This window comes from Mercenaria mercenaria, chromosome 16, assembly GCF_021730395.1.
Source record: "Mercenaria mercenaria strain notata chromosome 16, MADL_Memer_1, whole genome shotgun sequence".
In the NCBI taxonomy this organism is placed as follows: Eukaryota; Metazoa; Mollusca; class Bivalvia; order Venerida; family Veneridae; genus Mercenaria; species Mercenaria mercenaria.
This window is the reverse complement of record NC_069376.1, coordinates 7238529-7253246: the sequence shown is the minus strand read 5'-3', so window position 1 is coordinate 7253246 and position 14718 is coordinate 7238529. Positions and strand designations below refer to the sequence as shown.

The window sequence follows — 14718 nt, the reverse complement described above, 5'->3', positions numbered from 1 at the left end:
AATGTAAATGTCAAAGTTCATTTCAGTACACAAAACTATGCAAGTGGTCTAAATTTGAAGGCTGTAGCTTGAGAAATGTAAAAGTAGGTCACTAGGTCAAAATCAAGGTCAAATTTTATTTCGGAATACACAAAACTATGCATGTGGACCAAATTTGAAGCCTGTACCTTCAAAAATATGAAAGTAGGTCACTAGGTCAATGTAAAGGTCAAATTTTGTTTCAGTACACAAAACTATGCATGTGGTCCAATTTGAAGGTTGTAGCTTGAAAAATGTAAAAGTAGGTCACTAGGTCAAAATCAAGGTCAAATTTTATTTCGGAATACAAAAACTATGCATGTGGACCAAATTTGAAGCCTGTACCTTAAAAATGTGAAAGAAGGTCACTACGTCAATGTAAATGTCAAAGTTCATTTCTGTACACAAAACTATGCAAGTGGTCCAAATTTAAAGGCTGTAGCTTGAGAAATGGAAAAGTAGGTCACTAGGTCAAAATCAAGGTCAAATTTTATTTCGGAATACAACACTATGCATGTGGTCCAAATTTGAAGCCTGTACCTTAAAAAATGTGAAAGTAGGTCACTAGGTCAATGTAAAGGTCAAAGTTTTTTTCAGTATAAAAAAACTATACATGTGGTCCAAATTTAAAGGCTGTAGCTTGAGAAAGGTGAAAGTAGGTCACTAGGTCAAAATCAATGTCAAATTTTATTTTAAAACACAGAACTATGCATATGGTCCAAATCTGACGCCTGTACCTTCAAAAATGTGAAAGTAGGTCACTAGGTCAAAATCAAGGTCAATTTTTTTCGAGTGCACAAAACTATGCATGTGGTCCAAATTTGAAGCCTGTACCTTATAAATGTGAAAGTAGGTCACTAGGTCAATGTAAAGGTCAAAGTTCATTTCAGTACACAAAACTATGCATGTGGTCCAAATTTAATGGCTGTAGCTTGAGAAATGTAAAAGTAGGTCACTAGGTCAAAATCAAGGTCAAATTTTATTTTGGAATACAAAACTATGCATGTGGTCCAAATTTGAAGCCTGTACCATCAAAAATGTGAAAGTAGGTCACTAGGTCATTGTGAAGGTCAAAGTTTTTTTCAGTACACAAAACTATGCATGTGGTCCAAATTTGAAGGTTGTAGCTTGAGAAATGTGAAAGTAGGTCACTAGGTCAAAATCAATTTGAAGGCTGTAGCTACAGAAATGTGAAATAGGTCTCTAGGTCAAAATCAAGGTCAACTCATGTCTGGGTTCATTTTGCCACTCAAAAATATACATGTGGTCCAAATTTGAAGGCTGTAGCTACAGAAATGTGGAAGTAGGTCAGTAGATCAAAATCAAGGTCAACTCATGTCAAGGTTAATCTTGCCACTCAAAAATATACATGTGTTCCAAATTTGAATGTTGTAGTTATTGACAAGAACATTTTAATAAGCTTTTCCCTATAAAAGTCAATATGAACCTTGTGACCCCAAGGGCGTGGTCATTTTTGACCCTAGGATGATAATTTGAACAAATTTGGTAGAGAACCACTAGAAGATGCTACATTACAAGTATCAAAGCCTTAGGCTTTGTCGTTTGGACAAGAAGATTTTCAAAGTTTTCCTTATATAAGTCTAATTTGAATCATCTTGGTAGAGGACCAGTAGATGATGCTTCAAACCAAATATCAAAGCACAAGACTCTGTGGTTTTGGACAAGAAGGATGTAAAATGTAGAAATAAACAAAGGGCCATAACTCACTCATAAATTGTTGAACCAGTCTGATTTTCAGAGGGACACAACTATGGTACCAATACATCATTCTGACAAAGTTTGGTCAAAATCCCCCAGTAGTTTCTGAGGAGATGCGATAACGAGAAATTGTTAACGGACGGACGGACGGACAGACGGACGTTCTAACGAAACGGTATTTATGTGACACCCCCATTGTTCTCTCTATTGTTCTAACAGTCACATAAAAAGAATAAGGTCACATAATCAAAACGGAATGAATGACATCAAAGAGAAAGTACCGTTATGCAGTCACTTAACCATCATTTCGCGGGCACGGACTGACGGAATGACGGACGGACGGACCACAGACGCAGAGTGATTTTAATAGTCCACCATCTGATAATGGTGGGCTAAAAATCATTTCAGAAAGTAATAAAGCAGACAAAAGTCAGTCATAAAATAACAAGAGATCACAGAGTGATCTTGGCGCCCACCAATGTTCCATTTTTGAGTGTTCCTAATTTCTAGACTTATTGACTAGCTCAAGGTCAAATTTCATTTCCGTACACAACACTGTGCATGTAGTCCAAATCCGAAAGCTGTAGCTTGAGAAATGTGAAAGTAGGTCACTAGGTCAATGTCAAGGTCAAAGTTTGTTTCGGTATACAATCCTATGCATTTGGTTTAAATTTGAAGCCTGTAGCTTGAGAAATGTAAAAGTAGGTCACTAGGTCAAAATCAAGGTCAAATTTTATTTTTGAATACAAACCTATGCATGTGGTCCAAATTTGAAGCCTGTACCTTAAAAATGTGAAAGTAGGTCACTAGGTCAATGTGAAGGTCAAATTTTTTTTTCAGTACACAAAACTATGCATGTGGTCCAAATTTGAAGGCTGTAGCTTGAGAAATGTGAAAGTAGGCACTAGGTCAATCTTAAGGTCAAAGTTCATTTCGGTACACAAAACTATGCAAGTGGTCTAAATTTGAAGGCTGTAGCTTGAGAAATGTAAAAGTAGGTCACTAGGTCAAAATCAAGGTCAGATTTTATTTTGGAATACAAAATTATGCATGTGGTCCAAATTTGAAGCCTGTACCTTAAAAATGTGAAAGTAGGTCACTAGGTCAATGTACATGTCAAAGTTCATTTCAGTACACAAAACTATGCAAGTGGTCTGAATTTGAAGGCTGTAGCTTGAAAAATGTAAAAGTAGGTCACTAGGTCAAAATCAAGGTCAAATTTTTTTTGCGAATACAAAACTATGCATGTGGTCCAAATTTGAAGCCTGTACCTTCAAAAATATGAAATTAGGTCACTAGGTCAATGTAAAGGTCAAATTTTGTTTCAGTACACAAAACTATGCATGTGGTCCAAATTTGAAGGTTGTAGCTTGAAAAATGTAAAAGTAGGTCACTAGGTCAAAATCAACGTCAAATTTTATTTCGGAATATAAAAACTATGCATGTGGTCCAAATTTGAAGCCTGTACCTTAAAAATATGAAAGTAGGTCACTAGGTCAATCTAAATGTCAAAGTTCATTTCTGTACACAAAACTATGCATGTGGTCCAAATTTGAAGGCTGTAGCTTGAGAAATGTGAAAGTAGGTCACTAGGTCAAAATCTAGGTCAAATTTTATTTCGGAATACAAAACTATGCATGTGGTCCAAATTTGAAGCCTGTACCTTAAAAAATGTGAAAGTAGGTCACTAGGTCAATGTAAAGGTCAAAGTTTTTTTCAGTACACAAAACTATGCACGTGGTCCAAATTTGAAGGCTGTAGCTTGAGAAATGTGAAAGTAGGTCACTAGGTCAAAATCAAGGTCAAATTTTATTTCGGAATACAAAACTATGCCTGTGGTCCAAATTTGAAGCCTGTACCTTAAAAAATGTGAAAGTAGGTCACTAGGTCAATGTAAAGGTCAAAGTTTTTTACAGTACACAAAACTATGCAAGTGGTCCAAATTTGAAGGCTGTAGCTTAAGAAATGTGAAAGAAGGTCACTAGGTCAAAATCAATGTCAAATTTAATTTTGAAACACAGAACTATGCATATGGTCTAAATTTGACGCCTGTACCTTCAAAAATGTGAATGTAGGTCAATAGGTCAAAATCAAGGTCAATACTTTTTCCAGTGCACAAAACTATGCCTGTGGTCAAAATTTGAAGCCTGTACCTTTAAAAATGTGAAAGTAGGTCACTAGGTCAATGTAAAGGTCAAAGTTCATTTCAGTACACAAAACTATGCAAGTGGTCCAAATTTGATGGCTGTAGCTTGAGAAATGTAAAAGTAGGTCATTAGGTCAAAATCAAGGTCAAATTTTATTTTGGAATACAAAACTATGCATGTGGTCCAAATTTGAAGCCTGTACCTTTAAAAATGTGAAAGTAGTCACTAGGTCAATGTGAAGGTCAAAGCTTTCTTTAAAGTACACAAAACTATGCATGTGGTTCAAATTTGAAGGCTGTAGCTTGAGAAATGTGAAAGTAGGTCACTAGGTCAAAATCAAGGTCAAATTTTATTTCGGAATACAAAACTATGCCTGTGGTCCAAATTTGAAGCCTGTACCTTAAAAAATGTGAAAGTAGGTCACTAGATCAAAATCATGGTCAAAGTTTTTTCCAATGCACAAAACTATGGTTGTGGTCCAAATTTGAAGGTTGTAGCTACAGAAATGTGAAAGTAGGTCACTAGGTCAAAATCAAGGTCAACTCATGTCAAGGTTCATCTTGCCACTCAAAAATATACATGTGGTCCAAATTTGAAGGCTGTATCTACAGAAATGTGGAAGTAGGTCACTAGGTCAAAATCAAGGTCAACTCATGTCAAGGTTCATCTTGCCGCTTAAAAATATAAATGTGGTCCAAATTTAAATGTTGTAGTTATTGACCAGAACATTTTAAAAGCTTTTCCCTATATAAGTCTATATGAACCATGTGACCCCCGGGGCGGGGCCACTTTAGACCCTAGGGTCATAATTTGAACAGTGTTTCCCTATATAAGTCTATGTAAACTATATGACCCCCAGGGCGGGGCCATATTTGACCCTATGGGTATAATTTGAACAATCTTAGTTGAACCACAAGATGATGTCACATACAAAATATCAAAGCCCTAGACCCTGTGGTTTTGGACAAGAGGTTTTCCAATTTTTTTCCCTATATAAGTCTATATAAACCATGTGACCCCCAGGGCGGGGCCATACTTGACCCAAGAGATATAATTTGAATAATCTTGGTAGAGGACCACTAGATGATGCTTCAAACCAAATATCAAAGCCCTAGGCTCTGTGGTTTTGGACAAGAGGGTTTTCCCTCTATAAATCTATGTAAAATATAGAAATAAACAAAGGGCCATAACTCACTCATAAATTGTTGAACCAGTCTGATTTTCAGGGGGACACAATTAGGGCACCAATACATCATTCTGACTAAGTTTGGTCAAAATCCCCCCGGTAGTTTCTGAGGAGATGCGATAACGAGAAATTGTTAACGGACGGACTGACGGAATGACGGACGGACCACGGACGCCAAGTGATTTTTATAGCCCACCATCTGATGATGGTGGGCTAAAAAGATATCCGGCATAATTTTTGCGATTCTTTACGTAACATGGCATGAAATAGATGCACGTTATCCGTTGAGCCGCAACTTTGCAAAAGACCAAAATACAAGACCAACAGACATCGTGCACGCCAGCACTATAGCACGCTCGACAGACTAAAGTAGGACAAAGACAAATGCGTACATCGTTACATCGTTTTGGTTCTTTTTAACTTGTCGTGTCGTCGAGCGTCCGTGGTGTGTAAGGCGGGGGATAGGGCAACAACACGAGAAGACGACATAATAACATAATAACATTCTATCGTGGCGGGGCGTAACGCGACAGTAAACGACAGAACAAGGACACGACAAATTATTTTGTTGTTGTTACGCCTTCCGGTTAAAATGCTCATCATTCATAGGGCATTTCGTTTCCAATCAATTTCTCTATAATGTGCTCGAAACCGCATTAAAAAATAACCGCCGGTTACGGAACTACATATGGAGTATCATTATTTATTGAACACCCCTCGTATAAGCCTGCCTGGCTAATTTAGCCTAGCTCCTTGCGAGGGGACAGCCTGCCTTTTAAACGTCTCCGGTGTATAACGTCGATACACATCAAGCCGTCTTTTCTAGGATGAACCAGTATAACCCTCTAAGTATGGTGGGAGACACTCAAGACAGTCTTAGAAATTTGCAGTGCCTAAACCGGGATTTTAAACCCGGACCTCTATATAAAAGACATGCGTGTAACCACTAGACCATCAGACCACCTTTAATTTATTCGTCATTATCATGAATCATCGTTTATTCATTACCATTACTGGATGTGATGTAATCACCCTTTTCATTATCATTTATCAATGTTATCATTTTTTCTGCATCAATCACACTTAATATTAACCTTCATCTTCATTGCTCATTCATCATTCATTAACCATAATCATTTTGTATATTTTAATCACCATCATCATTACTGTCATCAGTTATCATTTTTAGCATTCATCCCCATCATTCATCCAATCATCGTTCATCATCATCATCATCAACAACAACGAAATCATCATCATCAATACTTACTATCATACAGTCACCATAATTTCAATTCATTGCTCTCACTATTCATTACATATATATATTTTTTTTTTTTGGGGGGGGGGTGGTTTAACATTGCAGCTACATAGTTCTAGGACATATTGCGACATTCCAGCTTTGTTGGTAGAGGGAGATCCCACGACCCTTCTGTGCATTATTTAATCACGGAGTGGAGGGACACATGAGTAGAACAAGGGATCTTCGATTAGCCAGCTGGTTGGCCTCCTGACAAGAAGAATTCAATGCCACGAGAAAGGCTCGCACTCACATCGGTGAGGCGCAAGTTATAGTGATCTTAACAATTCGGCCGCGTAGGCCCCTGAAGTATGTAGTATACCTCGTCACCAAACAACTAAGCCTATCTGACGTTATATATTCCTTGTGAAAATTAACTGGTGCCTTAAACAGGTTTTAGTCAGCTTAACACTCGACATGCCAATGTCACATAATTCTAAATGCAAGCAGCACACCAGACAAGACTGACTAAGGGGAAGACTCAAACAAAGGATAATAGAATTTTTTTATTTCACAGATTAAGCTTTTATATTTATTTCAGCTGTAATATATCAAGTACCATTCTTTAATTTCAGTTTCCATGTGTTGGGAAAATAGCAGTAAATTCTATATCGTTAATTTCTCAATGTGCTGAAAGTACTTTTCTTTAATTTTAGTTTCCATTTGTTTTGGCATTAACAGTTGAAATCTCCATCTATATTTTTTAGTTCTTCTATGTATGGAAAAAGCAAGAATATGTAACATCCATCTATTGATTTCAGCTGCTCTTAATACATACAAGATCTCGTCGAACACGAAATGCGCCCCCGCCACTGATGCATTCAGTAACTGCTAAAGGAACAGAAATTATATGCTCACTGTAAACAAAACAAATGTTCTACTGTTCTGGTTCAATGCGACATTGACCTTTGATCTATTGACCTCAAAATTAACTGCTGGTCATTATGAACTTCCCCATTATGTTTGGTAATCCTAGGCCCAAGCGTTCTCAAGGTATCGTCTGGAAAGGGTATAACTGTTCATGGTCAATGTTACCTTGACCTTTGGCCTACTGACCTCAAACTCAATAGGGGCTATCTACTAGTCATGACCAACCTCATTAAGATTCATGATCCTAGGCACAAGCGCTCTCAAGTAGTTGTCTGGAAACGGTTTAAATGTTCTGGGTCAATGTAAACTTGACCTTTGACCTACTGACCTCAAAATTAACAGAGTCATCTGCTGGTCATGATGAACCTCTCTAGCATCATTCATGTCCCTTGACCCAAGCGTTCTCAAGTTATTTTCCAGAGAAACCGTATAACTGTTCCTGGCCAATGTGACCTTGAATTTTGACTTAATGACCTCAACATCAATAGGGGTCATCTGCTGGGCATGATCAATCTCCATTTAAGTTTTCCTGACTCAGGCCCAAGAGTTCTTTAGTTATCGCCATTTTTCTGTTCCTGGTAACTGTGACCTTGACCTTTGACCTACTGATCTAAAAATCATTACGGGTCATCAGCTTGTAATGACCAACCTCCCTATCAACTTTCATGATCCCAGGCCCAAGTAATCTTGAGTTATCATCCAGAAACCGTTTAACTGTTCTGGGTCACTGCGGCCTTGATCTTTGACATACTGATCTCAAACTCAACAGAGGTCATCTGCTGGTCATGATAAACCTCTTTATCAATTTTCATGATCCTAATTTAAAGCGTTCTTGAGTTATCATCCTGAAACCGTTTAACAGTTCAGGATCACTGTGACCTTGACCTTTAACATACTAACCTCAAAATCAAAAGAGGTCATCTACTGGTTATGACCAGCCTCCTTATCAATCTTCATGATCCTAGGCCCAAGAATTCTTGCGTTATCATCCGGAAGCCGTTTAACTGTTTAGGGTCACTGTGACCTTGACCTTTGACATACAGATCTCAAAATCAATAGAGGTCATCTGCTGGTGATGAACAACCTTCCTATCAATTTTCATGATCCTAGGTCCAATTATTTTTGAGTCATCATCCGGAAACGGATTGATTAACATACCGACCGACGGACCGACCGACCGACCGACCGACCCACAGACATTTGCAAAACAATATACCTCTCCTTCTTGGAAGGGGGCATAATATGACTTTTATTATTTAGTTTCTCTTTGTAAAGTTAGTGCAAATTATTCAAAAATTCTATCTATATTGTAGTTACTCCCTCTATAGGATGCTGAAGAAAATTAAACGCTAATGCATTGATTTCAGTTCCATTGAAAACAATGACTTTTCTTAAAGACGTATCTGAATTACAACATGTTTTGTTATTCAATTCGCAAATTAAGATAATTATTGCGCTTCCGTATTAACATATCTATCTCGAAATAATTTTTGTCGACAACTCTTTAAACAACCAAACTGCACACACTGTTTTATTTGACAATTGTAAAATTATCTCTACAGTGCGAGAAGAAAAAATGTCGAAATTTTATGAAAATGTTGTCGCAGCACGCGTTTTTATTGCAAACTGTTGATATGTTTAACACGTAACACGTGGTCCAAAAACACTGTCTGACAACAATGTTCAAAAAGCACCTTTTCAACGATTTGACTTTACAAAAATCTCAATATCTACCTCACTGTACCGGTAAGGGGAAGAAACACTGTGTTGGAATTTGTCTTCATATATATTTACCCTTGCTCCATTACGGACTCCTGCAGGATTTGTGTTTATTTCGAGTTCACATATTTTTCGTAAATGAAAAGCTGACATGTCATGCTAAAGCTGAGGTATTTTCAAATCGTTCAAGAAAGTTGAAAATTGACTTTTATTTAAAAAATCACGCTTATAAATTTAGACGGGGTGATCCTTACCTATATACTAATCCAAATTCTACATTCGTTGCAAGATATGCCTGTTTACATTCATTTCCTTTCTTTCCGGGAAAAGCTGAAAGTTGTATGACGTCACTAACGTTGTCGTCAAAAACATACATTGCTGGCCGTCCTGAGCTTATCTTGCATTTATCGTGACTTCTTAGAAGAAACAAATATCTTTCGTGTTTAATGTAGCTTCATTTTTTTAAAATCTTTTATGCATCTAATACGTTATTTTATTTGTTTAAGGTATAGGTCCATGTTTCGGAGAAAAAAGTTCGAACGTCATTAAATCATAGAAAGAAAGCATTGTTTTACATGGAAATTTAACAGCGTATAAAACATTTAAATTATTCTACAAAGCCATTGTCAATTTACTGAAATATGTATTGAATTCCGGAAAGGGACTGCATGAAGGGGCCACACTTCCGGACAGTTCAGCGCCTTTAAAAACTCACCATTTTTAAAAGCTGTTGTACACGTCTTCGTTTTGATGCATTTGCATCATCGTGCGAGTGTTTAAACTTTACATAACTAGGTAAAACATCGTTTTTGACAATTGTTTACATTTATTTCGTTACAAATGGCATTTTTATTTAAAGGGGGACAACTCATTAAGAATATTTTAAGTATCCAACTCTGTGGGACAGAACAGTAAAACATGTATTACACAGATAAGTTGTGTGTCAAGTTTTTGTTCATTCGTTAAAAAATCTGTTGTTTTGTGATATACTGCTAAACCTTAAACAATATCCAACAAAAGTAGGCAATCATCTGAATTTTTTATGGAAAACTCATTCTGCTTGCAATTATCATTTTTATGGATAATGTTGAACAGATAGAAAGCTGAAACTGTGTGCCTTAAATACCTTAAATATTTTAAAATATCACTATGTTAACAAATTTAGAGTATAGTGCTAGTATATAAGTACCATCTTATCACCTGAATCAGAAAAATAGGAATAATTACAAATCAAACTGTCAACATCTTTGTAATGTTTCCTTGTACCGAGCTATATTCTCCAAAATGTATCAATTACCCTAGTCAGTCATCTATTTTCACACATTCCGTATGGCGTAAATGTAGGTTTACATTTAACCCGCAAAACTTTAAATTCTATAAATATTTGGCAAAAATGGCTGTTTAAAAATGTCTTAGATAAAGAATGCTCAGACTTACATGTTTTGTGGTAAAACAAAGACTTGATTTTAACGCTACAATGTTTTATTGCAGAATTTGATTAAACCCTTACTAAAAATTCAAGTTGTATTTAGAAAATTATGCAAATAGATGAGATAGGGTCGTGCGGTCGATATTTTGCAACACTGATCTGAAAAAAATATCTCAATAAGTTTTCATAATAAGGGTCTACAGGAAAATCTGAAGTTTTGCGCACAGATTTTTTTTCATCAATGTGGGAAAGTCGTAATTAAACTTATGACCTTAAATATGGTTAAATAAAATGTATAGGACAGTGTACTTATTTCTGAAATATTTACACATAATTTAAGAAACTTGAGTATTTAAGGACAATTTTTTGGAATTATTTAACTTTATAATATTTTAACTTTAGACAGACAGTACCGTTTAGGTAATAAATTTACTTACAGTATGTCTCTGGTCTGTAAAATAATTTTCATTTCCGTTCAAATGCAGCATGGGGGCAAGTTAATTTGAAAATTGCACACATCTGCGCTGATACCAGTGCGAAAAAAACAATGAAAATCCAATTTTGATAAATTCAAGGCAAGTTTTGAGCGAATGTATGGCATAGACTTAGCACTTCATTGTGTGACACTTTCAGCCTGCCGATTCTGTTGCTTCTGTGATTAAAGCGAGTAAAACGCAGGTTTCAGGACACAAAATTTTGAGGCAAAAAATGGCCAAAAAATGCACACCTTGCGCGACCTGTACCGTATTATCTACAAATGACTGACCTAAAACACATGCATATTTTTAAAGCATGTGACCAGACAAAAATAATGGTGGGAAGAAAAGTGTCTCATAACCGTTTATTTTTCCGCTATTTTGAGCTGAATCTGGATGGATGAATGACCGTTTCCATTTCGTCTGAATTCCGTTACCTCAGGTAAGACTTTAGACCCGGCCGTCTACACGGAGCTAGGAAAATCGATTCAAGTACATGTACTTTACACAATAACTACACGTACGCAGGAATCCTCAGTTCTATAAACATCATAAATAACCAGTTGAATATAAATGCCTTTAAAGTGCATCTGTCTATTTTATTTAAAACACGTACCCGGGCCAAATGCGAAACTGGCCCATGCCACTGAAGTACATTCACGGCCAGTGGTGCAAAAAGGGAAGCTATAATTACTATTCGAAATACATTCAACCGAACAGTTTTATTCCACTTACATTTCATTTAGGAATAAGAATGATTCAATGTAGTTTACACATTTTATACAGTTTACTGTTTTCTCTGATCTGTTTACATTATAACGAATATTTATTTTCATGCTTTCATAAAAACAAATTGCTTGCTGTTATGCTCCTTAATTTTCCGTTAAGTAAGTTTGTAGGGTTACTGTACTGGAGGACTATGTGCTAGAATGGTTATGGCCATTTATTGTTTACAGTCATTTTCATTATTATTTTTATAATAACTTCTTTTTTTACCTTGTGGGGATGCTTTTAACTAATCGGTTATTTTCTTCTTTTATGCAAACTGGTGAAGATCAACGAATTTTTATGTTTCTAACATGCTTACATGTTCAAATAAAACAGATACTTTATGATGATATTAGGATTTAATTCGGTTTGCAGAGAGGAGCGTATAAAAATCAGACAGTCAGTTTCTCACAAAATGTTGTATATAATAACCAAATCTTTAAAACGTTCCTTTGGAAGCAAAGAATGCAACAAAGAAGAAGAATAGCAGACTAGGTTTGATTGAACTTGTTCATGAGAGATAATGAAATATGCCAAAAAATACACTTACCATTTTTTAATTTGTTGTATATATCTTCTTTGCTTTCTGTTTTAGTCTTCTTAATCTGCACTAATACTTCATCTCTGGCTCCCGCTATTTGTTCTGCAACTTCACCAGCTTTTGATGCAATTGCTTTCACATGAGTACTGGTTTCCGCCTTCATCGTCTTAATTCCTTTAGTGGCCTCTCTTTTCAACCTTTTAGATTTTTGACCAGCCACTTCTGCTAACTTTTTCTTAACAGTATGTCCTTCTGCAACTATATCTTCTTTTTGTTTTTCACCTTCAGCTTGTACGTCTTTAACCGATTTCTGTTTTTGCTTTTCTATTTCATCCACTGCAGATTTACATGCTTGATCTAGCTGAGACATTGACGCTTTTCCATGACTGTCAATAGCACTGACATATCTTTTGGTCATTTGGATAAGTTTTTGCTTTTGCTTTTCAGCATCCTTCTTGTAATCATCTTTTGCAGTCATTATTTCCTCTTGAACTACTTTACCAACATCATCCAGCACTTTCCGGACATCGTCTTTACCAACGACTAAGGTATCATTTTGAAGCTAAAATATTTTAAAAATGATTATAGCCAGATATCGAAAGATGGTGATTTTTATCTAACTTTATTACAATTTTTGATAGATACAATTGCAGATAAATATTTATAACAATACCCTCTGGAAAATCATATACTGGATGATAAAATGTTTGAAAATTTATTTTACGTACTTGAAACAACAAATAAACATAAATAATGCAAAACACTAGGTTGGAGATTTTCTTCAGAAAAGCGTATGTTTCCCAATACTTTTTCATCTATAGGATAATGAATAGATATACCATTTCTGTCAATAGCAGAAATACAATTTGCTAGTGAAAGACGCAAGTCCTGTCTAATTCAAATAAAGCCAACTCGATATGGCTCTTAATCGCATACTTGAGTTTCAGAGCTTAAATAGTTTTAAGGGTGTGCAACTCTGAAAGACGACTATAATATGCTTCAAGTGGCAACGAAATATATCGGAAAAAGGAATAAAAAATAAATGTTTGGTGGAGGGAGTGCATGATCGGGAAGGTGCGGTCGACTGGCTAGAGGAGAGAGGATGGGGTAGAGTAAAACTTAGCATGTTGATGAATATTTATTAAAGGTTTGAAAAAAAATAAACAGAAAAAAACTGGTGGTGGGGAGCTATACAGGGTGATCAAGGTGGTTGGGATGACCGGGTTTTGGTAAATAACTTCACATGTTGATTTTTTTTGTTGTTGTTGGATTTAACGTCGCTCCGACACATAATAGGTCATATAGCGACTTTCCAGCTTTAATGGAGGAAGAAGACCCCAGGTGCCCCTCCTCCGTGCATTATTTCATCACATGCGGGAACCTGGTTAGAACCACCGACCTTCCGTAAGCCAGCTGGATTGTTTCCTCACACGAAGAATTCAACGCCCCGAGTGAGGCTCGAACCCACATCGATGAGGGACAAGTGATTTGAAGTCAGCGACCTTAACCACTCGGCCACGGAGACCCCCTCACATGCTGATAATAAATTGTACCTGTACAAGTAAATGTAAAGCAAGAGGCCCCTTGACAAATATTATCTAAGCTCTGAGTCTTATGGCTTGAAAGAATATATATTTTTAAAGATTTTTAAGGACTACCCACACAATTCTACTTTACCTAGGTCATGTGGTTTTGTACACGATTTTCAAGGTTAACGTCATATGCAAACGAGCGCATTCTTTCCAACACCATATGATCACAGGGCGGGACGATATTTGACACTAGGGGAACAATTTGAACATTCTGGGTAGAGAACCTCTAGATGATGTCACATACCAAAAAATCAGTGGTTTTGGACAAGAAGATTTTCGAAGTTTTTCTTATACATTATTAGTCTATATAAAGCATGTGACCTCCAGAGCGGAACCATATTTGACACTAGAGAGATAATCTGAACAGCTTGGTAGAGAACCACTGTATGACACTAAGTTGCAAATATCAGCCATTTGATCCGTAATTTTGGAGGAAAAGATCTAACGACTTTGTGAGCTAACACCCAAGGCTCTTTGTGGCTCTAAAATAATGTTTGACAACAGTACGTGCGAAACACGCTTTATGATGTGTGGTGTATGAAATTGTAAATGTTTTACGATTATTCCACACCAAACTATCGTCAGTTGCTAAATATCTCTTTTTAAATAAATAAATGAATAAATCAATAAATCAATAAAAACAAAAGAAAACTAGAATTGTCACAGGAGTGACGAATTATACCCCCATATTATGGCATTGTCACAGGACTAAGCTAATGTTAAGCCAAACTTGCTTGACCTATGACCTCCTGACCTAAATATCAATACAAGTCATTTGTTAATCATTATCAACATTCCTATGAGGTTTCGTGATCCTTCGCCTCAACGTTCTCAAATTTTTTTCGGAAAAGTTTCCATGTTCCAGGCCACTCTGACCTTTGACCTTTGGAACTCGTAATCAATAGGAGCCATCTGTTGGTCATGACCTACCTCCCTAATAAGTTTTGTTATCC

General features: G+C 36.4%; 1 protein-coding gene across 1 annotated transcript in view; it reads right to left on the bottom strand.

Moving 5' to 3' along the window:
• The window catches only part of LOC123539757 (uncharacterized), a 52646-nt gene that overhangs the window by 32924 nt on the left and 5004 nt on the right, over positions 1 to 14718 (bottom strand). The window contains exon 3 of the mRNA XM_053526087.1: positions 12183 to 12735. Coding sequence (XP_053382062.1) covers positions 12183 to 12735 — 553 coding nt within the window. The remainder of the gene's footprint in view (positions 1 to 12182; positions 12736 to 14718) is intronic.